Source organism: Psammomys obesus, unplaced genomic scaffold (assembly GCF_907164565.1).
Source record: "Psammomys obesus unplaced genomic scaffold, mPsaObe1.curated_primary_1811, whole genome shotgun sequence".
Classification (NCBI taxonomy): Eukaryota; Metazoa; Chordata; class Mammalia; order Rodentia; family Muridae; genus Psammomys; species Psammomys obesus.
This window is the reverse complement of record NW_026596069.1, coordinates 15,458,865-15,485,340: the sequence shown is the minus strand read 5'-3', so window position 1 is coordinate 15,485,340 and position 26,476 is coordinate 15,458,865. Positions and strand designations below refer to the sequence as shown.

The 26,476-nt window shown below is 38.6% G+C and overlaps 1 protein-coding gene across 2 annotated transcripts in view; it reads right to left on the bottom strand.

Annotated features, from left to right (window-relative positions):
• Positions 1 to 22,146, bottom strand: part of Dsc1 (desmocollin 1) — a 28,146-nt gene extending 6,000 nt beyond the window's left edge. For both annotated transcript variants that reach the window (XM_055625631.1, XM_055625632.1), the window contains exons 1-11: positions 22,084 to 22,146; positions 19,560 to 19,644; positions 17,803 to 18,005; positions 16,542 to 16,661; positions 15,200 to 15,355; positions 8,770 to 8,914; positions 7,185 to 7,351; positions 5,754 to 5,888; positions 3,842 to 4,027; positions 3,094 to 3,353; positions 2,843 to 2,985 (exon numbers count right to left, since the gene is read on the bottom strand). In XM_055625631.1, coding sequence (XP_055481606.1) covers positions 2,843 to 2,985; positions 3,094 to 3,353; positions 3,842 to 4,027; positions 5,754 to 5,888; positions 7,185 to 7,351; positions 8,770 to 8,914; positions 15,200 to 15,355; positions 16,542 to 16,661; positions 17,803 to 18,005; positions 19,560 to 19,644; positions 22,084 to 22,146 — 1,663 coding nt within the window. The remainder of the gene's footprint in view (positions 1 to 2,842; positions 2,986 to 3,093; positions 3,354 to 3,841; positions 4,028 to 5,753; positions 5,889 to 7,184; positions 7,352 to 8,769; positions 8,915 to 15,199; positions 15,356 to 16,541; positions 16,662 to 17,802; positions 18,006 to 19,559; positions 19,645 to 22,083) is intronic.
• Positions 22,147 to 26,476: the final 4,330 nt, after the last annotated feature.

Below are 26,476 nucleotides of genomic sequence, written 5' to 3'. Positions count from 1 at the left end.
GAAAGAAAGAAAGAAAGAAAGAAAGAAAGAAAGAAAGAAAGAAAGAACAAGCTGGTGGATCAATGGAATTGAATCCAAGATCTAGAAATAAACCCACACATACAATGAAAAAAACATAGCATCTTCTACAAATGGTGCTTGTCTAACTGGATGTCTACATGTAGAAAAATGAAAACAGACCCATATTTATCACCCTGCACAAAAGTAAAGTCCAAGTGAATCAAAGATCTCAACATAAAACCAGACACACTAAATCTGTTAGGAAAAAAGTGGGGAAGAACCTTGACCCCATTGGTACAGGGGACCAACACCTGGACATAACACCAACAACAGGCTCTAAGATCAACAATCAATAAATGAGACCTCATGAAACTGAAAAGCTTCTGTAAAGCAAAGGACACTGTCATCAGAACAAAACGACGCCTACAGACTGGGAAAGGATCTTCACCAACCCTATATCTGACAGAGGGCTAATATCCAAAATACATAAAGAACTAAAGAAGTTAAAAAGCAACAAATCAAGCAATCCAATTAAAAACAGTGTACAGAGCTAAACAGAGAATTCTCAATAGAGGAATATTGAATGGCAGAGAAACACTTAAAGAAATGTTCAATGTCCTTAGTCATCAGGGAAATGCAAATCAAAATGACCCTGAGATTTTACCTCATCCCCATCAGAATGGCTAAGATCAAAAACTTAAGGGATGGTACATGCTGGAGAGGTTGTGGAGAAAGGAGAACCCTCCTCCATTGCTGGTGGGAATGTAAACATGTACAACCACTTTAGAAATCAATCTGGTGGTTTCTCAGAAAATTAGGAATAGTGCTACCTCAGGATCCAGATATACCACTCCTGGGCATATATCTGAAAGATGTTCAACCAACTATACAACAAGGACATTTGCTCAACCATGTTCATAGCAGCTTTATTTGTAATAGCCAAAATCTGGAAACAACCTAGATGTCCCTCAACTGAGGAACTGATACAGAAATTGTGGTACATATACACAGTGGAATACTACTCAGCAATTAAAAACAAGGAAAACATGAAATTTGCAAGCAAATGGATGGAAGTAGAAAAGGCAGTTCAGATTTTTAAAGCTAGATGCTTTAGCTGAGAGGAGGGCTCTTTAACACTGTCACTCTTTTCACTAAAGAGGATGTGTAACCTGGCATTTCCATGCCAAAGGCAACAGGCCTGAGAGGTAAGAAAAGCTTTGAATGGGCAAAGCGAGCACGAGTTGGCTAGCCATGTCTGCATGAGTAGGAAGCAGCTGGCATCTTCACAGTTAACTTTTTGTCTCCTTTTCAGTAGATACAGCTCTTGCTTTGAAACTATAGTGAAAGGGCCAGAGAGGTGGCTCAATGATGAAGAGCATGCACTGCTCTTCCAGAAGATCAGAGTGTAAGTCCCAGCACCCATATGAGGTGGCTCACAAACTCCTGTACCTCCAGCTCTTTGGGGAGCCAATGTCTCTGGCCTTCTTGGTCACCTACACTCACATACATATAGCTCTACACAGACACAGATGCACATACACAGTTTAATATAAAAAAAATTTAAAACACTATCGCTAAAATAGACTACATAGCCAATAATGTCTGGGGAATAATTGTATGTTATTAACTTGAACAAATTCAAGAAATGGTGTAGAAATGGCCTATGTTCCTGCCTGGCAATACATTTTACGTGCTCAGTGTGTGTATCTGAAAACAGCAGAGTCCTTCTTGGGTTAATCAGATAGGCAAAATAATTATCTCTGAAAAGCCCAAGATCGTTTTCTTTCATCTCTTTGAGGATTTGTCTTACCTGGGTAAATACATAACCAAAGTATCATTTCTGTTTCAAGTGTGTTACTTTAACGTTTACGTCACCACGTGTGATATAGGTTAGTACACTGCATTCCATAACAGTGCATGTGTAAATTACACATTTATAGGAGTATGTTTATTTAAACTATCTAATATGGTTTAGTTCAAGAGTCTCAAGATCACCACTAAACAGTTGACAGTATTTGAAGAAGATGCTCTAGAGACTGAGCACGCCATGATAAGAAACCTAGTAAACAGCACCCTCCATGACCTCTTCATCCATTCTCTCCTCCAGATTCCTGTCCTGTGTACATTTTCCCGCTCTCACTGTGTTTGAGGATAAACTGCTAAATGGAACTGTGAATGAAATAAACCCTTTCCTCCCCAACTTGCTCATGGTGTTTTATCATAGCAATAGCAACCCTAACTGAGACAGGGAGGAAAAAGCCCCAGACAAGGCATTATGAAATTCTGAAAATCTTCAAATACAGAAGAGGTGTGTGTGTGTGTGTGTGTGTATGTGTGTGTGTGTGTGTGTGTGTGTGTTTGACACCTGTTATTGAACTTGGGGCCTACCCTTAAGCGTGGTTTGTATACATAGTCAATTGAAGGAAACTGATTTTTCCTTTGTGAGTGGCTCTAGAACTGAGAACTGATCTCGGCAATCACAAGCTCCAGCAAGGATGTGAGCCAGTGCTGGATTATTTCTGCACTGCTCTGAGCCCTTTAAACACGTTCAAAGCATTATAATTTAAACCGAAGAGGAAGCAACCCCAGGGATCTCTCAGCAGAAATAAATAACTGCCTACTCAGAATTAGACTCCAGTCATTTACTCTCAGGCAGCTTTGCCTGAGGGGTAGACAGAGGACCAGATGTGTGACCTGAGTAAAATGAGCTATCCTACATTGTTTTGCTTTGTTTTTGTCATAGGTTATTAGCATCTTAGTGTAAACAGTGTCTGAACTAAAATTCGACCTAGACATAGGCACACTCTACATTCACGCTTCGTGTTTAGAAAATGGCACTCACCCTTATCCATCGCTACGACTGAAATATTGTACTGGTTGTTTTTCACAAACTTTGACTCTCTGTCTAACACTTTCACGGTTTTCAAGTTTCCAGTGCTCTCGTTGATCTCAAACCAGTTATCCTCGTCTCCTACCTTCTGATACCTGTTTTAAAAAGCAGACATCAAATGACCAAAGAGGGGACACACAGTCCATTCCTCAGCTTGAAACGTGCTTCTGTGAAAAGCCGGGAGCTTGTAGGAAGTGCATTACCGTAAGCCCTCGCTGCTGCTCGTTTCGGGGTCCACGGCTTTGTAGCCCAGGAGCTCCTGGCCGGCTGGCAGCCCATCTTTGCTCTGAATGACTTTGACTGGTGGCTGGCACTCGGGGCCCTCATCACTGTCTTTAATTTTCACAGTGACAGTCGTGGTGCACATCGTGGGGGGTTGTGCGTTGGCAGCATTAGAGAACTGGGCTTCGTTAACGACCCCGATTTGCAGAGTGACTTGGCGAGTGGCTTCGTAGTTCAGTGGCTGTTAATAGTCATACGCCGGTCAGCCCACATATTGTTATCAGAACACTGACGAGTCCAAGTTTTAATAGAAAGGAAGTGCCCTTCTTAGTTTCAGAATGTTACCCATGGCTGGAGAAATGGCTCAGCGGTTAAGAGCACTGGCTGCTCTTCCGGAGGACCTGGGTTCAAAATGTTACCCAAAGCTGGTGCTAACAAAAGGTCAATTATCGTCTTACAATGGTTAAAAAAATCCCTCGTTATCTCCTCTGATCCTGTTTGCCCACCACACAAAAAAAAAAAAAAAAATCCCCTTTTCTTCTGCAGTCCTCTTCTTTGGCTTATTTATCAATGGAGTGGCTGTGTCCTGAGGTGTCACTCCCCTCCCCATGTGTCCTTTCACTGACTGTAGCTCCTCTGTGAAAGGCTCAGAGACAGCAGTAATTTCCATACCAGCGCTGGAGCATAGGTTTGAATGCTTTAAAGAATAGCTTTATGGATATTACTTACCTTGACAACACACAAGACTCCTTCATTCGTGTTCGGATCTGTTGTGATTTTGAAGTTTCCGTTTTCATTTCCCTGCAGGATCTTGTATACTGCCTTTGAGTGAGGAGTATTAGGCAAATCTTGATCTTGTACCTTCATTCTTAGAATCTCAACATCAATTCTGTTTTCTTCTACTTCCGTGGTATACTGAGGAAAAAAAAAAAAAAAAGGCCTTTCTAGTTATACATCCACAGCTTTAACAATGTCATTTTTGTATTTAAAATTATATTTAAAGAATAAAATATGGAAGTAATAGATTCTCCTACCTTGGAAAGGAAATTACAAAGTGTCATGCCTAGCTAAATTCTTTCTTCTTTACCCTCTTTTCAAAACTCTTCTATTCAACAAAGGTGACTCATCTCTTAACTGCCAAAGTTCTGAGAGGCGATTTTCCTGCTCTCTCTGGCTCTCACTCAGCTTTGTCTCTTCTCTGACCCTGTATGGCATTTACAGTTTATCCTTGTCTTTAGACATAGCAAACATTAAATTATACTAACATATTAATCGTACAGTACTTGTAGACAGTGAGAACATATATAACTTGTTTGTTATTTTTTTTTTTATTATTCTTTTACAATATTGTGGAGTGAACCTGGGGCCTCAAAGCAAGTGCTCTCTGTCTGAGCCTCAGCAGCAGCCTAGAATTACCAGTTTCCATAGTAATCTTGTTTCACTTACTTTGCTTCACAAGCAAACATTTTAAGGGAAAAATTTTCTCTTCTCCTGATATATTAAATCATGGACATCACTCTTTGAAATTAAAAAAAAAAAAAGACAGAGGCCTAAGATATTAAAACACTAAAAAAAAAAAAAATCATTATAATCTGAAAGAGATGTGTGGTGGTTTGACTGAAAATAGCCCCCATAGTGAGTGACACTACTAGTAGGTGTTGTCTCCTTGGAGCACGTGTGGCCTTTTGGAGGAAGGATGTCACTTCCTCCAGTTGGGTTTTGAGGTTTCAGAAACTCAATTCAGGCCGAGTGGCTCACTGCTCTTTCTACTCCCCGTGGGTCCGGATGTAGAGCTCTCAGCTACCTCTCCAGCACCATGTCTGCCTGCACGCTACCGTGCCCCCCCCCGCCCGATGACAATAATGAACTAAACTTCTGAACTGTAATCTAGCCCCAAGTAAATATTTTTCTCCATAAGAATTGCTGGGGTCACGGTGTCTCTTCACAGAAATAAAACCTTAACTAAGACAAAATGAATTCATAAGACGAAAAGGATTGGATCTGTATTTAAATTCTACTTATCCTGATTTATGGTCTATAAGAGTGAGCTCTTTGACAATAAAGCATCCATCAGTATATTCAGTTTGTTTGTTTTTTTTTTTTATTCTCTAACACTATGGTGTAGATTCATGAAAAAGTGCAAAATTTCTCATTAAGCATCAAAAAAACAATCACTCCTTTGAAATCTTATCATGTGTTATGCCTCATGCAATTTACTAATGAAGGGGCAATGCAGGACGAGCTGGGGTCAGGACTTTGCTCTGACCCCAGAGAGGACATAAGACCCATCCCTTTTATGCTTCAGAATGTGAAACACACAGGACACTGAAAAGAAACCCTCTTCTTCAACTTATAAAAGAATTTAAGTCCAAGGATTACCAAACTGAAGCATCCTTAATAACGAAGAAAACAATGAACACATGAGGTACATTGGAGGAGAGGAGCTCTTCAGAGGCCAAGAGCGAAGCTGCTCCCTTATATCCAGAACCTTCAGCACCCCAACTCTTCTTACACAAACCTGCTTTTCACACTGTTGTTTTTAAGTGGCTATCATTTAAAGCAAAATGTTTGTTCTCGGGGAGCCGCCAAATTCTAGATGTTTTTAATGTGCAGGAATAAAGGAGCACCTAGGTCTACTCACAGAAGTTTGGGTGAAATAAGGGGAGTTGTCGTTCTCATCCTCCAGTGAGATCGTGATTGTTCCCGTGGTGAATAAACCGAAGGGCTGTCCTCCCATGTCCCGGACTTCCATCACTAGCCTGTAGGTATCACATTTCTGTAAAGAAAAAAAAGATAAAAAGAAGAAAGGAAGGAAGAAAAGAAGGAGGGAGGGAAGGAAGGAAGGAAGGAAGGAGTAAATACATCTATTTTCTCTCAAGGCAGATCTTATATACACTGTTTGTATTGTGATTATATGACAAATAAGATTTAGAAAGTATATGTGTGTGTATAGTCATAAAACTGCATGCTCAGCCCTGAATATCACTTAATAAAAACACCATAAATACAAATGCAAAACAGGACATTGAATAAATAGTGCAGCTAATTTCAATCCTGAGTTTGCCTAGATTTAGAATCATCTAGGAGACACGTCCCTGGACATGCCTGGAAGGGCGTGTCAAGAGGTTTTACCAAGGAGAAAAGACTCAGCCTGAGTGTGGTTAGCACCACACTGTGACCTAAGGGACAGCACCATCCTATATGCTAAGACCCCAGAGTTCTAAGAACTAACCCTAGGGAAAACTAAATCAAATAAAGACTACTTTCCTCAAGTATAAAATTAAATTTAAGTAAATTTGTTCATTCATAATTGACAAAACCTAAGGAAACCCAAAATGTTTTTTTAGCTGTGAAATGAGTAAACAGACTGGTATGTTCAGACAATGGAAGAATAATTTGTACTGTAAAGTAATGAGCTATTGAGCCGTAAAAGGACATGGGGGAAGATCAGATAAGGAGAAGAGGGCAGCCAGACTGGAAAGGCTACATATTGCATAGCTCAGACTGTAACAGTCTGGAAAAGGTGAAACTATGAAGAATCTCTCTCTCTCTCTCTGACCTTTGCTTTCCCTCTCTCTCTCCCCCTTGCACCCTCTATATATAGATATAGATACAAATGATATATTTCCATATATGAATCGTTCCCTGATGTAAGGAAAGGTGAGTATCAATAGCCCTGCAGCAGTAGACCTGTGAAGGCATGGGCAGGAAAATGAATGAGAGTGTTCAGACTTCCTGCTGTATTTGCCAGGGACTCTGAGTCTGCTTTACTAGAAAACATTTCACTGCTTTTTAAGTGATATATAGTAATGGAATTAGTTTTTCAAACACAGACATGAAATACATTAGAGCAGTGCTCTCAGGAGCTCCTGTCCCACAGTGAGAGAAAGTCAGACCTGTCTTGCGCTAGCTATCTCCGCATCTCTGCAGAGGCAAGGAAGTCTCCAGAAACTCCCTGGGCACAGCCTGGGAAGAGAGCTTAGGGAGGAAGCACATGGGCTGTGCTGTAATCATCCTGGCGGTAATGAGCAGCTTGAACAGAGGCTGATGAATTAGTGCGCTGATCTGTTACCTCTCTGTCCAGTAAAGGTGTGGTGGTGGTGATCACACCTGTGTCGGGGTGAATGGAGAAGTGCTTTGGGTGGTCAGGGATCTGTTGTAGGATTTTGTACTTGAGACGAGTGTGGAGGGTTCCCGGCTCATCATTGTCTATGGCAGTCACCTGTCCCACGGAAGTTCCTGTGTGGATAAAGCCAACACTGTCAAAATTTTAAACCATGATACAATTGAATTATAAACAAAAAATACAGGCATCATTGCGACATGTTTTACACACACACACACACACACACACACACAAAGACACACATGAACACACAGCAGTGATTTTTACAGATAACCTGAGGGCTGTACAAATGCTCTTGCAAACTTCCTCCAAGAACATCTTCCTTGGAACTTATAAGCAGATGTATACTATGAAAAGCACAGCTTGTGTTTTACACATAAGAATTTAAGCCTTTGGTAATAGTGACTCTCAAATATTTTCTCCTGCCAACAATTAGCAGTTAACCACAGTTCATGTACTATTTTAAATGGGAATGTGTCTGTTGTAGAGCAACTTAATTTAATGTTTGTATAGTAACATTTGTATAGTAATATTGCATTTTAATGAATTGAATTATTCATAGGTGCAAGCAGTTGTAGCATATGACACTTAAATGTTATACAGTAATCTGTCATGGACATGAGGGTTTTAAAGATACTTCTAAGAGGGCAACTTTATATCTGTACATGGACAGAGCAACAGAATGCAGAAGGCCTCAAGAACTAACACTTCTTACAAGTGCTTTAAACACTGGGCAGGTTTCTCAGGCTCTTCAATCGGCCTAGGGAATAATCTTGTAAGGGAATAATTAATGTAAGACAATAATCTTACATATTGTCTCTGAATTCCCAGTCAGATCCCTTCTTCCAGAATCTTCCAAGCTGAATGAAAACCCAGCCGTTATTCCTGCACTACAATATTTCTATGATATTAAACTACAAAACTCCAAGAACTAACCCTAGGGAGAACTAAGTCAAATAAAGATTACCAGAATCATGGCCATGATGTGAAAAGGAAAAGATATGACCTTACCTCAAGTTTAAAATTAAATTTAAGAAAATTTGCTCAGAACAATTTGACCCTTGATAGAAAAACCGTTCCAACAGTAAAACCAAAGATGTATATAATCCAAAGTACCAAAAGAGCATGAAGTGAAATTGTAAAATTAAACTTTTATACAGTGTCTCCCTAGGTAGCCCGGGCTGGCCTTATGAAGTCCAAGTTGTCTTTGAATGTACATATATCACTGACTTCTTGTTTCTGAGCTCTGGGGTTTAAGGTATATGTCACCATACCTAGAAAACATTTGACTTTACATTATTTTGAAGTACAAGTGATCTTTTTTTATTATATCGCTGTAAAAACAACAGGCCAGCAAGATGGCATAGTGGGTAAATGGATAGTTGTTGAGTCTGATGACCTAAGTTCAAGACCTCAACTCCATAGTGCGAGGAGAGAACTTCAACAGGCTCTCTCTCTCTCTCTCTTTCTCTCTCTCTCTCTCACACACACACACACACATTAATAATGTTGTTTTTTAATGTCAACTTACCAGTTCGACAATTTTCAGGCACACTGAAAACTGTCAATTTGGTTTCAAAATATGGGGCATTGTCATTGTCATCTTCAACCTTGAACAGCAAGGGGAGAGGATAGTCTGGGGCATAGCCGTCAGCGGTGGTTGCATATCCATAGATCTGGAAGGAAGAGAACATCGTCAGCTGCTTCTTACGTGACAGACCATGCACAAAAGGAAGCCGCAGAGTAGGACACATGGTGCTGTCTAAAAACATCATGCACAGGCACGTAGAGCTAAAAATGATGCAATGTTTAGAGTGCACCTACACTATGTGTATGCTCCATGTAGTTTTTGTCTCCTTGAAGAGTTATTTCATGTTATTCTTCTACCAAAGTCCCATGTGCTGTCAGTATCATAAGCTCCGACTGCTCTCAGAATTAATTGTGTGATTTTAGACTTGTTAGAACACAGAGAGCCCCATTACAATTACGCTAATAACAGCTACTTACCGAAGCTTATAAATGTGTTTCAATTTTAATATATACAGATTATATATATATATGCATATATATATATCACAATTACTTCTGGGTGATATCTATACTTGTATTTTCTTATTACAAACACATATTTCTAATAAAATGCTAATAAAAGCATGGTTATATCCTAAACTAAGTGATCTCAGCCACCAGGATTTAATGTGTTTTTTCTTATAAATTTTATCCAGTTATGTTTATACTTTCTTTATGTGGTTGGTGTATAGTAGACATTCAGTAGGTAGTTACTAAATTACAGCCCACCATCACCATCCTAACCAACCCTCCTATCTCTACCACCACCATTGCCATCATCATCCTCACTATCACCACCATAACCTCAAACCCCATCATCATCATCACCTTCACCGTTATGGAGGTTTGAATAAGAATAGCCCCCCATAGACTCATACATTTGAACGCTTGGTCCCAGTTTGTGGACTGTAAGGAAGAATTAGGATGTGTGACCTTGTGGGAGAAAGTGTGTCCATTCCAATCCCAGTCTCCCTGCTTCTCTGCCTGCAACTTTCAGATCACCTGTGACCTTTCAGATATTGCTCCACTTTCATGTCTGCCTACCTGTGGCCACACTCTCCACCATGACAATTATAGACTGAAACTGTAAGCAAGCCCCCAACTAAATGGTTTTTTTTTTTGATAAGTTGGTCATGCTGCATCTTCACATCAATAATAAACCATCATCACTACCATAACTATCATGACATATCACCATCATCACCACCACCACCACCACCACTGTCATCACTACCACCAGCAGCACCATCGCCAGCACCACTGTCACCACCACCATCATCACTGCCATCACCATAACCACCATCACCATCATACTACATCTTTACCACTCTATTTAGAACATTCAAATATTACACTATTCAGCCTTCCAACACTTCCTCTCTTCTCCCCCCAGATTATATGAATTTTTTTCCTCAAAGTGATGGTTTTGAAATTTAAGACTAGATGAAAGCAGAAAATTGTCTAATAGATTACAACTGTCTTCAGACATGAAGCGGCAGAGTCACAGGCATTTCCCTGCAACACTTAACACAGTAGTAGCACAGTGCCTTATACTGGAAATGTTTTTAATTAATTTTCTTTTCCTATTGCATTTAGTTGTTTTCCCTTTTAGGAAGACAACCTACCCCATAGGTTTGACCCTCCCGTACTAACTCTTCTACCTCGTCTACGATGGCATTACACTGGCTCCCTCCCTATGTCTGCCATCGTTTCCAGTGACTTCTGCCAGTTTACTCTTCCACTGAACATCACGTTTCCTAGGAAACACTTGTAGCTTTAAATAATAACATCTCATCTTTTGATATCTGACTGCATATAGAGATGCTTTTGCACTTACTTATTTGGACTCAGTGATCTTGTGCCACATACTAATTTGGTTTTAGTTTTCACTAGTAAAGAGTCTAGAGTCCCCCAATAAAAACCTACTTGAAATTTTTTCAGACAGAATGATTGGACCCAGGAAAGTATCTAACACTGAAGTGTTGCCTTGACCTCTCAGAGAATCTGTTCTTGCTTATAATAGAGCAACTAAATATAGATATTTTCTTAGTCCTTATAGCAGCACTTAAAAACCTCCAGTAACGTTTTATGTACCAACAAGATACCATTGTTCTATAATAAATGCAATATAACATATTGAAATATTAGTATGGCAGCGATAATATTAATCATATTTAACTGTATTAAGGATGCTATTCCAATGCCATGGGTCTGTTATTTTTATTGCCTTTTCACTTTCAATTTTTCTGGAGTGGTATGTTTCCTTCAGCCCTCCTGTGCTTTACTTTGTTGAAATGTCTGCCATCTTTGAGAACATTCCAACAGCTTCACTCAGGATTTGGAATTGAAGTTTGGCCTCACAGTGAAAGTAACCATTACAGACTAAGCAAGGAATGAGGGAGGAAGGTTGGGGGTGGGGCAGGAAACAATGCCACAACTAAACAGGCCTAGAGGGCCATTAGCAACACACAGAGAAAGACAATGGACAGAACTGCATGTTTGGGAACAATATCAGCATCACTCCACAGGATGCTTCTGTGTGAAAAAAGAAGAAGCCAGAGCTTTATAGATTGTTTTCAAAGCTACAAATCTCCAACACCTGGAGAGGAAAAATCTTTGCAACTGTCTTTGTGGAATTTTTTGGGATAGGTGAAGAGATCTTCCTTCTTATAAGGACAATTACATATAAGCTCTCCTTTTATTTGACAAATTGTCAAAAATGCTCTGCCATGATGACTTAAAATCCCTAAACTACCTGGAATTCTTCAGAATTCAAGATTAAACAACACAATACACAGCAAGAGACAGACCATTAACACAGTGAGAATAAATATTAAGCTAGTCCCAAGGCTGTCATTCTTAGTCCTTGGTCATATGAAATTATTTTCAACACAGCATTTTATTATTTATATCTCATATTTATATAAATTAAATAAAAGCAGATGCTCAAGCAATTGCACCAAAACCCCCAGCACAAAATTTCAGAGTATGTATATTTTATGTCTCTTTGCATGTGATATTGTCAGTGTTTTATCATTCAACATTAGAACGGCTCTGTGGTAGGTAAGGGAGATAGTCACAGCTCATAAACTAAGAAAGTGGATTCCTAGAGGTTGTGGCTCACCAAGTTACAACGGACAGTGATAAATACTTAAGGTGTACTGGAGGACCAAACCATAGAATGTATCTTTTAAAAAGGAAGTGTTTGAAAAGGTGGATGACTCCAAGGAAACAGACACAATAAGACTAGTGCTCATATGAACTCACAGAGACTCTGACAGCAAGCACGGGGGCTACACAGCTGCAAACCAGATAAAGCCCTAGCACTGAGAGAGGAGGTAGACACAAAGTACTCTCTCTAACACAGAAGCTATTCACAGTTGATACCTGTAAGAGAGTGGAAATTAGTTTTCTCCCAATGGAACATCACTGGGTATATAAACCACACTTCAGAGAAGATCCCATGCCTGAGAGCCATTGGCCAACACAAAGCAAAGATCATATTTTGTGTGTGAGTGTTTTTCTTGTGTTTTCATACCTTTTGTCTTCCTGAATTTTTGTCTGTCAGTCGGTTTGTCTCTCTGTTTGTTTTGATCTTTATTATTTTTTATTTTGGGGGGGGGTTGAGAGAGAGGGGATGAAGTTAGATTGGAAGGGAGGTGGGTAGGGCCTGAGAAGAGTGAGGGAGAGTAAGGAATATATTGTATAATTTTTAAAAATAAAATAAGAGAGAAAATTATAAATATATTCATACAGCCTTTTATAGTAAGATAAAAAAATAATTAAATGAGCTGTTGTTTTAAAAATTGATATATAATTTTAAAGTGTATTAATTAAAATTTCCACTGACAAAGAAATCTTCTATTCCATCCTGATTCTAGTGATTTAACAGCTTACATTTTTTATATCTCCTTGTGAAACTTTCACTTGGTAAATTCTATTTGAAAAGTACATATTTTACAAGTGGCATTTCTTAATGTCAATTTAAACCTAAACATAAGAGAAACAGGTAAAATTTCTCAAAAGCCAAGTGAATATAGACTTTAAATTATTCTACTCATCTCGACCATAAAAACCTAAAACTAGTAAAATATACAGAAAGAAAGTAAGTCAGTGACTACACACAGAACAATGAGGACAGAGGATGGGCATGGCTGAGAAGAATGCTCCAGAGGAAAAGAGCTGGATTGACATAAGAGAATGACAATCATTCAATGTGTAGATGTATGAAAGTGTCAAAAAATAATAAAACTTTTTAAATTGTCAAAGAAGCTTATTTTAACTATTCTCTCCCCATTCCTTGAAACTATTTGTAGCAATAAACAAAGAAAACAGAAGGTTGAAAATCAGACTTTATCAGAACTCCCATAAAGCATTCAATGAAGTATTTCTTGCACCATGCATAGCACATGGCTTCTTATGACTGGACAGAGTGCCGTCTGGGTAAGTGCCTTGCTTCTGGGGAAGGTGCTGTCTGAGCAGTAAGTGGCTTATACTTCTCTAGCAACTTTCATTTGTGTGTGGATAGAAAGGTAAACGGGGCTGCTGTGGGACCAGGTGTAAGACACACATTTCGCTTATGTAGATGAGACCCTGTGTTAAATCGCCAGGACCAAAAGAGGTAGAGATGAAAATGAAAACCATGTTGGCTTAAAGAGAGCTCTGTCACAGAATGCTTGCTTGCCAACTATGGCCAATGCTTGGATTCCATTCCCAGCACTTTAAAAAATAAAAATAAAAAGGTTACAATGAAACTTGGCTTTTCTCTCCTATGGCTTCAATGAACTTTTTTTTTTCAATTTATTTATTTACTTCCTTTTCATCCTTATCATAGGCCCCTCCCTCCTCTCCTCCCAGTCCCACCCTTTCTCCCTCTTCAATATCCCTTGACCCCTATTCCTCAGGGAGGAGGAGCCTCCCACCACCCCACACCCCCACCATCCCATTAAGTTCCATCAGGACTGAGTGCTATCCTCTTCTTATGTTGTCTGGTAAGGCAGCCCCCCAAAAAAGCATTCTTAAGAAATAGTTTTGTATTATTTAAAGCAAAATATGTTTAAATCTAAAGAACTTTGGAAGAAAGAAATTGTCACAACAGCAACACCCTTGTCTTCAGTTATGAAATATCTACAATGAAAATTTTCTATTGTTTTGAAATTCCTGCTACCTTAGTGAGTTAGTTCTGTTACGGATAGTCTAGAACAAAGACCAGTCTCCTCTTTATTAGTTCTTTACCAAGCATTCTCTCCTCTTCATTTCTCCTTCTACTCACATTCTAAGTGTCAAGTAACATTCAAGTCAGAGTTTGTTGATGTTGATGTATCTTTCCATCCTTCTTTCTTTCTTCTTTCTCTCTCCTCCCCCCTTTTTCTTTCTGTTCTTCTTTTGCTATAGACTCTCTCTAGATCTTTAATAGCCAGGTGTTTCACAGCCCTCTTGTCTTGAGCTGCCCTCCTATTGCTAGGAATGTAAGCCTGTCCTGTATGGCTGGCTCAAAATGGTCTTTGCATTATAAATGCATCTTCTGGGAGCCCTCTACTTCTTCTCAAAGCAGTTAACTCCTTTTCTTGTGGCTCCCTGTGGCAACAACTCCTGCTTAGCTCCCAGAGGCTGCTAAGATTCCTCTCTGGACTTTCTTCACAGACATTTTTCTTGATTAAACTCCATCAGCAAAGAACACTGTTATCTCCCTCAGAGTTGGTAATTCTAAGTCTGTCACCGTCACACTCCTAAGCCAATGGGGATGTCTCTTGTATACCAGTAAAGATTAGAATGCTAAACAGATAGGTGGACTTATCTTTAGGTAGAATAATAAGATGGATGGGTAAATAAGTTCTAGATGGCTAGGAAGGCAAAATGCAATTCAAGGGTTAAATTTCTTAAGAAGGGGGTTGGGATGGATGGGAAGGGAAGCAGCAACACACTAAGCAAGGCCTGAAATGGTGGATCCAACCAACATACATACACAATCAGACCCCTGTGGATTACAGACCCAGCTCAGAACAACTAGGTCAGACTTTCAGAGCACTGGTCCAAGTACCAGTTTTGCTTATCTTGATTTTTAGAGGTCATATGTTTTACAACATAAAATCTTGACTGACAGTAATGGAAGTGTTTTATTATAGAGAACTTTGAGCCCATGAAAATCTTTGTTACTTCCCCAGAGCTTTATAAACATCTATGCTTTAAAATGTGTTATATTTTCTATATGCCCTCCCATCTTCTACCTAGCCTGGTACCATTGAAACTTTGAAGTTTATATTGACAATTGATAATATTCTACGTAGTAAATAAATTATTTGACACCTAACATTTATTTAAAAACCAATATTTAAATATTAAGACCTGAATAATAAAGACCTGATGTTAAATAAATATTTCAGTAATCTTACCAAAAATTGGTCATACTGCTCACGGTCAATGCTTCTTGTACAATAGATGTCCCCAGTGTCTTTCTCTATGTAGAACAAATTTGCAGGATCTTTGTCCACTCCTGGTCCACTGATGGAGTAAAAGATGGTGTAATTCTGGGCAGCATCAGATTGGATCTAGAACAAGAAGAAACAATTTGGGGAAAGAACAAATACATCATGATCAATATGTTCATCTACCATCTGTGAGTGTTTGTTTCTTTATTTTGGTTTTTCAAGACAGGGTTTCTCTGTGTAGCCTTGGCTGTCCTGGAACTCACTCTGTAGATCAAGCTGCTCTCAAATTCACAGAGATCTGCCTGCTTCTGCCTTCCGAGTGCTGGGAGTAAAGGCATGCACAACCATCACTGCCCTGCAAGAGTTTATTTTTAATCACTTTCTCTCTTTCCTCTGTTCCTTTGTCCAACATCTCCCATTTTATTTGAAATCTTATCTCCATTTTTCCATGTGTGAAGTCAGAGACTCTTGTCCCTTGTTTGATCCCTAACGTTTTACTATCCAAGTAGTCCTGAAGCCTGTGGAGCATCTCCTCATCCTACACACAGTACAGGAAACCTTTCTATGATTTCAAATTATTTGAGGTTGAAAAACTATACAATCACTGTTGAAGTAATGCAACTTCTTGCACAATTAATTCTACATACCTCAGATTGTTCCAAAGCTGCCCTGTGCTTGCATTTCAGCTCAGTGGCAGTAAGGCAGCTCACGTACTGAACAAAACATTTGCCAATTTGGGGAGGGGGGATATATGATAATTTAAGACAGATTAATTTATGTAAAATTGGTAGGCATACTCTATGCAAATTAACACTTAGAAACCTAGCAAAGGGTTGGAGAAATGGCTCAAAAGTACAAGTGTTTGCCACCAAGCCTGACAACCTGAGTTTGAATCTTGGAATCCACATGGTGGAAGGAGAGAATTAACGGCTTCTAGCAGTCAACTAATTCACACACGTGTTTCTCTGGCACATGTGTGCCCACCACAACCCCAAAAATAAATAAAATATTTTAAAACCACTTTAAAAACTGGTATTTGAATGAAGAAATTCTGTGGAATACCTCATTGTGATGACTAGATGATGTCAGTACAGTTGATAATTTAAACCCTTCATTCAATGTATTGTACTCTATTTATGCATTTTATTAGGTGTTGGGGATAGAGCTTGGGACCTGGTGCATGCTGGACAAACATATAACCACTGAGCCACAACCTCAGCCCATTAAAAGTTGTACCTTTTAAACCGGAAGGTTTAATGACAGAAATATTTAACACATATGAAATTAAAAAAAAAATAGAACATGCCTGTTGAACATGCTGCGGAAATGGACCTAGTGAGTTCTCCATCAGCGAACATGGAATGGGAGCCCATCGTCTCTTACTGCGCTTATGCACTGGGTCTTTGGTATGCCTCTTCCTAAAAACCTACATTTCATGGGAATGAAGAAATATGGTGTTACTGAACATTATTAAAGCTGTCGTTTTCCCATGTACAACAAGATGAAGAAAATAAGTAAGGAAGGGTGATACATGACAATATCATAAATAATCTCCAAACATTTGTGTTATATTTTTCAGTAAGCACACATACACACAGAGAGAGAGAGAGAGAGAGAGAGAGAGACCTCATACTATATTATATTCCCTAGTTCTACCTATATTTCCTGATGTAACCAGTTAGTAATCAGAATTTGATTAGTCATTGATATGAATATCTTTGAGAAGCCTTAGATTCCCTGCACCCAAAATAGAAGGTCAATTTACAAATAGGTAGGAATTGGTTTCATTTCATGTAGAATGGTACAAGTGAAATCCATTGCAACTCTGTCTACACTCATTTATGTACTTCTGCAAAAATATGAACATCATTTATTCAACATCTTTCATGCAATCTGGATAAAAAGGATCATTTTTATAAGCATGAAGCATATTTTAAACTCAAGGAAGAGTGGCCTTTGCCGTCAAAAGAGGTTTAGTTGGGAAATTTATTTGTAAATTTAATCAGTAGTTTTATAAGACTAAGTTAAGTCAGTGTGCTGAGTTTACTTGAAGTGAGATGTGAAGTTTAGCAATCTTTTCCTGACCAGGACTCGTCACCCTTAAACACATGAAGATAAGATTATGATCAAGACACCCATATACATCCACTGGCTGAGAGATACACCCACTCTATAGATAGGGACCCTATAGAGTTTCCTAATACGAGATCAGGTCTCTTTGATGCATTCCACAAGCCTAGTCAGTTGGAAGGAAGCCATAGGGTGGGGTGGCACTGCTTGGCTTCCTTTACTGTTCTCTCAGACCTGCCTCTGCCTTGTTCTTGTTCTTCAGGTTGGCTGTTCTTCCTGCCACACCTTAAAATTTATCTGAAACCTTTGATACTCCGTTGTTGCTCCTCAGGCATAGTCTTCATCAATACTAACTGTATAAATAGTGTAAATACCACTATTTTTTGACAATTAGGAGAACATTGAGTGCAGCAGACAAAATACCCATTCGAAGATCACATGAGCCTTGTAGATGCAACATGGGCCTTGAAAGGACTTCCTGCCCTAACACGCTTTACCTTTTTTTCTTTGGCTGACAGTATAATTTCTAGCTCCTTTTGTTGCTGCCCCTGACTGTCTGCGAGGAGGATGGAGAACGTCTTCTTTTCGGAAGACAAAAGCAGGTCACTTGTTGTATAAATAGTGCCATCTTCTAGAACTCTGAAGGCTGGGTCACTGGACAGGATCAGGCTGGGCAACGTGAGACATTCCTCCAGATTCACTGCAATGAAGACATTTCACAGCAATTGTCAGATTAAACAAGGAGAGAACGAGTCTTACAAGACTTACAGCTGCACAGGAGGAGCAGGAGGAGGGTGGGACACTTCGCACCTGCTATTCTAAAATGTAGGGCTGTGAAAGTAAACTAGTGAAGTATGGTTCCCCTTTCTTTTCCTTCCTTCTCTTTTTTCTTCCTTCCTTCCCTCTTTCCTTTCTCCCTTCTCTTCTTTTTTTTTTTTTAAAGTGGCTGAGGTTAGAGCCAAGGACTTCCTCTAGGAAAGACAAGCCTCTACCAACTGAGGTAGATCCATGCCCCTCCCATTACTTTCATCATGAATTAGTTTGAGAAATAAACTATTGTCCTGCTTTTTTTTTAATTTGGGTTGCTTCCACTTTCCCTAGTGTTCATGGGTTTGTCTACACAGATCCTTGACTTGCAGTGGATCAACTTCATGACAGTGTGAAAGTGACATACATGTGGTAGACACTGACTTTGAGCCTGGGGCTTTAATAGTGATTCTTTTCAAGCAAAGAATATATGGTAAGACACTCCCTCTTGATGCTGGCCACAGTTATGAGCCACTCCTAATGATTCTGGGATTGGGAGAAAGTATGGGACCATGTCTGAAACTGTACAGTAGACCCTGATGAGAAGACATTGGTTGGTAACTTAAGTATACTGAACTCATTTTTCACTTACATTTTTAACTTATAATGAGTTTAAGAGGATGTGACTCCATCACAAATTAAGAGCTCTCTAGAGGTAGATTCGTTAATATCTGTGTCTGTGTGTGTGTGTCTCTGTGTGTGTGTAAATACGAAGAGAAATATATTTTTTTTCTGTTTCATGATACATTGTTGACTTACATGGTTTTATAGTGCATTTTTTAAATAAGATGGTGCCAGTAGATTTTGAGATTAAGTTAAATTTTATTTGGCAATAAGATAAAAATTATGTTGTAACAGATGAGAAACCTAGTATACTTTTATGCAATATTTCTCATTAATAATGCAAATAATATTCACATAAAATATGTTTGAGGTTTGATAAACTCAGTGCTTAATGCACATTGATGGCTGTGTAGTGAAATACACCGGAATTGTATTTGACTCTCACAAAGTATTCTGTGAAATAGACCACATAAATGCTTAATAAATATTTATCCAACCAGCGGTGAGGATTTCATATGGAGCATGCCAACATTTGTTTAATGTTTCATCAGCAAAGAAACCTGACATTAAGATTCTGGCAGCAGAAAAGTTGACAAAACTCAAAATATGCTTCTGGTTTTGATGCCTTGGTTTTATTTGAAGTAGGACAATTTTCTTAATTCTGTGATGTTTGCTACTTTTTCCTAGAAATGAAAGATACAGAGCAAAATTTTCTCTTTTGACTACTTTCAACCACCACAAGCAAAAAGGAGCTACTTTTCAGTGTATGGCAAGTTGTAATTCAGGGTAGCAATTACATAGCTTTCATCCCAAAGTTTGCAAGAGCAGCCAAAAGCTAATTGCAGCACGTTTCAACTGTTCACTTCCCAGCACAGATTCTCACCTTTGCCTACAGGTGTTTCAGCCTTAAGATGAGAGGGAACTTGAAGAGAAATTTTCTGACAGGCATCGCAAAATAATACCAGAACCTCAAAAAAAATAAAAAAGAATAAATCTAATTATCGTATTTGATCACATTTTTCATGTTACAATTTTGTCTGATTGATAAAACTACTATCAATTCTAGAGACAAATTCACTTTTTAATCCTCTACTTTTTCATATTCATATCCATACTTTTCATATTTTTCATGTTCATATCCATACTTTTTCATATTCATTTAGAAACTGGTAGGCACAGGAAACTGGCTTCAGGAACTCCAGAGTCATTTAGTACCAATGAAAAAATTAAGTGAACAGTTCTTAGGACTACATCAATAGTATATAATTACAACACAACGTATTACAATCCATTGAATTTATCAAGTATTGCTTCCAAGATGCCACAAACCTCACAGATCTTTAGCCTGAAAAAGTATTGAATTCTAGAACACCAATCTTTGTTTTATTATTGCTATTTGAGAATACTGTTGAACAGAGAAATATCTGAAGATTTTTGAGGCTCATAAAAAATAATACTTAGAACCATCCCACTGTCATTAAATCACTTTTCAGACTGTCTTAGAACAGAAAAGAAAAAAACTTCAAAATCTAAGTGTTCTCAAGCCACCTAGATAAATGTTTTTAACTTACAGAAGTCTCTGAATTTTAACTATATTTAAGGTGCAGCTATTAGTTAAAAACTATAGATCTCCAAAACAAACTCTCTTTAAAAAGTGAAAATCATGAGCTCAGAGAATTCTATAATTCGAAAACGTTTTTATTTCTCTTGTGATACTTTATACTTACTTGTTTTTTTCCTCTTTATTAAAATAACTTCATGCTGATTAAAAAAAAAAAAAAGACCACAGCTAAAGTTCTCGGAACCATACAGATCAATTTGTGATTATGTTTTTTGGAAGACCAAGTTCTAAAGTTATGGAATACGTTAACTGTCTAGGCATGAGCAAAATGATCAATGTTCGTATTGAGGGTGCTGCAGTCTTTTAACGCAAGTCCAGGAGGTATATGATAGCTGTTTAAAATAGGCTGTAAATTTGCTTTACACATACGTTAGGCATGTAATGTCGGGATCTGCAATTTTAAGGTCACATTTGCATATAGCTGCAGGTAAAATAACCACTTGTGAAAACAAGAGACATTCGTATCCATTTGGCTTTTTAGAAACATCATCATCTGGAATTCCAAGAACTTCACTAGCCTATGCCTCAGGTCTTCCTGAGGATCAAGTTCAGGTTAGTAATTGTCTACATGTAGAGTGTGGGGAAAGCACATCACAATTAGACATAGATGCATAAATAAGCATACGCATTTGTATAGGCACAACCCTACGTATGTACACGTGTATACGTATATTTTATAGGATATGACTACATTTCCAACCCCATCCTCATTTTAGTTCCTTCCTGTCTTAGGACCTCACCTCAGGAATGGGGTGTAGACAGAAACAACAGAAGTTTCCAGCACATCAATAGTCCCTCTGCCTTCAAGTTAAACTGGGGTTTAAATTTGACTTGGAAGGAGTTGTTACCTTTCCAGTCAGTATGGGGTTCAAAGATGAAAGGGCACAGGATAATAGGTTGGGCAGGGATCAGGACCAAAAGCAAGAAAAAAAAAAGTGGGTTTAACCACATTTTACTTAATCAATGTTTACTCTTTGAGGCCTCTGTGTGCTCTTGTCTCAGGAAGAGGCAGTATGAGAAGCTGATCATCAACCCTAAACTACGAATTTTTTATATGGAGAAAGTGTTTGTGCCCATTCATGAAAACCCCCAGAATCTGAAAATATAATTTACAACTAAAGTATTTCTGGTAAAATACAAAATTAAATTAAAAACCAGAAAAAGTCACAATACAGAATTCCTGGATGGAGATTTGAGAAACTTTCTCCATCAAAGGCAAACATGGCAACCTACAAATTACAACCCAAGGGGAAGGCAGCTTCATGTCAAGTCTGGTGACTGTCACATTCCTCGTGTTGAGTTAGACTACAGCCTCACACTGAAAGTCCTCCCCATCCTTAAAGACTTCCTAAATGAACTAAAAGTGTCTTGAGTAATTCTTATCTTCACCCAGAATTCTTTTCTCTTTTTGCTGCTCAGTGGGATAATCTGGAACATACATGAACTTTATGAATGCCTGATAGCTAAAGCAAATCTCAGACACTTCTGGGCCAAATGCCAAAGTTACTTCACTACTCCTCAAAAAGAAAAAAAAAATCACAGCCAAAACTGAATGAGGGATTCCCTTGAAAGACATTATCACACAGGCATGCATGGGAGCTTGGAGAGTAAGCGTAACCCTATCCTGGATCTCAAGCCCCTCAGCTCGAAATTGTTCTCAAATCAGCTTTTCTTTCTCTCCATCTATCCTTGCTGCCTTCCTACTAAAGATTCTTTCAAGCCCCAGCTGACAGGAGGAAGCAGGTTAGAGCAAGCCTAGTTCCCAAATCTTTTGAATGTTACTCACCAGGAGAAAGAAAAGGAGCTGCTTAGAGAAGGTGCTCCCTGGGGCAGCGGAGGCCACAGCCATCAGGAGTGGTCCCAATGGCCAGGGATGGTGAGCTGCTAATGGGATGGCACAGGGAGGCTAAGCAGTTGCTGGCACTTGTCAAGATGCTCTGCAGCCACGTTGGCACAGCTGAGGTGGTTTTGGAAGAGAATCAGGATGCAGGTGATAAGCAACAGGAGGAGGAGTGACAGAATGGCCTCCTTCCCTGGCCAGTTGTCTTCCTTCCAGTCCAATTACCTGTGAATATAGAGAGGGTTTCCTACAAATGGGGAGAGTGAGGCACAAAACATCCCATGCCCAGCCACTGGCTCCTCCTCAAAGCAGCTTTCAAAATTTCTCTGCCACTTAACACATAGTCAGAATGAGAAGACAACACCCTCCATGCTCAGCCCTCCTCCCTTTCCCCCCAGGTAGAGGCTGTGAAGTCCTCCCAGTTATTATGTCCTCCCACAGTCTCCCCTCCTTCTTGGCCTTAATAACCTGCCTTGCCCCCCGGGTGCAAACAGAAATTGTGCCTAAACGTCATGCAAAAAAAAAAAAAGTGATGCTTTGTCTAGCGCATTGGCAAACCAGAGGACGGAGGCTTGTGCAATCGCCTCCATCTGGACTTATCTCCCCATCAAAGCATTCAGGTAGAGCCTATGCTGTGAAGCACTACAGCTTTGCCAGAGAGATGACATTCCAGCTGATGCCACAGGTGAATTGTGTCTGCCCTCTATTATTTTCTGTCTCCCAGGAGTCAGTCTTGTAGACACTACAAGGAATATCCTAAGTGTATCAACCTCATTAAAAAAACAAATAATAATAATAATAATAATAATAATAATAATAATAATAACAATGTAACAAGGACATAGTTTCCTTATTGTTTTCTTTTGGTTACATTGTATTTTTGTTATACTGTATTTTTGTATTCTTATCTCCCCTGCCCCATGCAGGACAACTAAAGTCTACTAGACCAATCACATTAGAATCATTCCATTCACCCTAATTAGTTGTACATTACAAGTGACATGGAAGCTGACCTAGGGTATGGGTGTAATGATGTCATAGCAGTCAGGTTTTATAAATACCAATGATTCTTGCAGTGAGGACCTCAGCATCTTCTTTAGTTTAATTCAATATCTGTTGCATTTGATAATAGTGGTAAAAGTTGGAGTAGGATAATAAATACTGTCATGTATTAAGTTTTAGGTATATGGTAGAACAAAATTCATAGTTTCTAGGCCATTGCTATGAATCAACAGCCATAGCAGACATCTAAGACCAACAAGGGCTTCTTTTAGCTAAGGATGGAACCTTGGGAAAGTAAACCTTCTCCTTGCATTCATGAACAGAAATTGCTGAAGTGGGTTGGAGAGACAGCTTTGGCCACAGGGGCACAGAATAAATGAAGTGTGGTGATGCATACATGTAATCTCAGCATTCAGGAGGAGGAGGTGGAGGTAGGGATTGAGACATTCTGAAGATCATCTCTAGATCTTTAGAAAGTTGAAGGGCAACTAAGATACAGAAGACCTTGTCTCAAAAGAAAAAAAAAAAAAAAAACACAAGCGAAAAGGTTGACAGTAGAATCTACATCTGCCTGCTATCAAAGCACTGCCCTTTGTTTATATCTCTTTATTTGTTGAGGCTACCTAAAGTTTTGTGAAGATGTACTCATTGAACAAATACAGAGAGATTTGCATGCTAGGCTTTGTGTCCTGATAAAAAGGAATAGCATTCAAGGAGAAAAAGAACATTGGAAATCTCCTGAAGCTAAAAATAATTATACTTTTTGGAGACTGCATAAAAGTTTAAAGGATGGGAAAAGGACACTACAGCAAATATTAAAGATCTTAACACTTAAGAACAAAGTAAATAACAGATCTTAAGTTCATAGTTCAGAGAATTTATTGTATGTATGTAAATATTTCATAATCTCTCGTTTACCATAAAGTTACAGTCATAAAGAGAAAGCTTGGCATGGAAAACCTCACACGGTAGGTGTATTTCTTTGATCATTAGCCTAACGTGCATCTCTGTATGAACCTAAACTGTGCAACGTATTTCATAGAAATTGGTTACGTGTGATCAATTTATAGGAATAGCTACTTAAGACAAAATTCAAGACCCTAAAGCAGTCATTTTTAAACAACACTAAGGTCACTGTCAGGTGACCCCATTCATTCTAAAAGACTAGACATGTAGAAATACTGAACTGATAAAACTATAAGAAAGTACTTTGTGTCAAATACTCGTGAATGGAGGGACTCAGACTCCAGAGTAGAAGGATCTTACGAGAAAATGTATAAACAAAGAAAAGGGAATGTCTCAGCTATTGAAAACAACACTCTGAATCAGAGTCTTTTGAGCTCAGTATTCTACAAAAACAAAACAATCAACAAACAAGCAAACAACTTTAAAAAAAAAAACATTCGTTTTCTGCTATCTCCTCTGATTAATATTTTCTCTGGTGACCTTCAAAGTTGAACATTTAAAATTTATTCTTAATTAAAACATTATTGCCAATTGTTCCTCTTCTGTGTTAAGCAGCACATTATTCAATGCTGACTTTGAACATGAGAACACATTCTTACCGCCTAGAGAGAAAAACACACCAATTCCATTGAACTTGGAAATCATCCAAGTAAAAGGTCATTAAAACTTCTACAGTATTTGTGAAAAATTACTAGGAGTGATTGCTTAAGGGTTATTTCAGAGATTACTAGTTAATTTCACATTAAGTGACCACTCCAAATTATTATCAAAACTGTTGTCAAGCTTAAGAAAAGAAAGGTCAGCACTCATTCGAGGGTAATTGAGGGCTCTCTCTATTGAGCACACACACTTATTCAGACTGGCTTAAGAGAAACATAACCTCCTTCACAAAAATGCATCACAACTAATTTGACTGGACATTTAAGACATTCTTGATGATTACTCACTGTAAGAGTCATGTTTACACATATATTTTTGGGGTAGATTCACAGTTATTTCTTAAGCGATAAGGAATTTTGTGTTTGCCATGTTTTAACTTAACCCCTGTAAGTTAGGCATATCAGAACTGGATGTTGGGGTACTTGATAGGTTAGGACATTCATATTTCTAAATTCTGCATTCCCTTGGTGAATTTCAATAACAAACACTTAAGGTCTCTAATAGCCATAGTTGTGTCATAAAATAGCAAAACATTCATTAGAAAGGAACACAGCTCTATTTCTATTATCATTAATAAGGTGAATAAGAGCTTTTTATTTACAGATACAGTAATAATATACAAAATAGATATGGGCAATATAATGTATAGAGTAGATATAGGATGAAGAGAGCAAAAGAATGTAGTAACCTTTGGAATATTTTTAGAAGATCTACAATAAGGACACATTTCTCTGCTTTATAGTTGTGTTAACTATAGTTTCTTTTGTGTAAATGGATTTAAGAGTGATTATCATTAAACAAAAGAAACTAAGACTCATTAAAGCATACACCCTCTATGAAATAGCCTCAATTAGCCACTGGCCTCCAATTATCATTATGCTATGATGCTTCTGCAATCAATCGCTAGCAGAAAATCTTCCTGCACTGGCATAGGTCAGGGAACATGAGTCTGAAAAAAAAAAAGTGCTGAATTTGGGAACACCCAGATTCCATTCTCAGTGTTTGAATTCACGTTGGAATGGGCTCAATCTGTTGCCAGTCATCAAAGAATCCTTGTCCACAGTATGTCTAGAACTGATGAATGATCATCTACTGTGTCTAAAATGCTGCTAGAAAAATATGAAGAGAGCAAGATGAACAGGGGAGAGAAACTGCATGAAGGTCAGTACAGTACTGGCAAACAGAAATGGAGTCTAGGTAGGAAATAAAAAAGTAGAAGGAACATGTAGTCACAGGTTTACATTGGCACAGAATTACAGCGTTTCAGGAGCTCAAGGTAGACTGGCATATGCTGGAGACCTGACGAGGTGAACACCAGGTGATCTATGCAGCATGAAAGTGTAAGACAAGGTCTTTGAGCTCAGATAAACCAAAAGGACACCAGAACAAGGAGAGATAGTGGTATAAAGTGTTTGACATACAAGAATTGGAACATAAGTTTCTCAGGACCCATATTAGGAAAAAAAAAAAAAAAGAAAGGCTACACCTGGTGGCACATGCCTGCAGTTCTAGCAGAAGGATCTCCGAGCCTTGCTGGTTACCCAGTCTCACCAAATAGATGAGCTCCAAGCTCAGTGTAAGACCCTAATGCCCCCAAAAGAGGTGGATATCAGTTGAGAATACCTAGCATTGATCTCTGGCCTCTAGGGGTAAATAAACACACACACACACACACACACACACACACACACACACACACACACACACACAC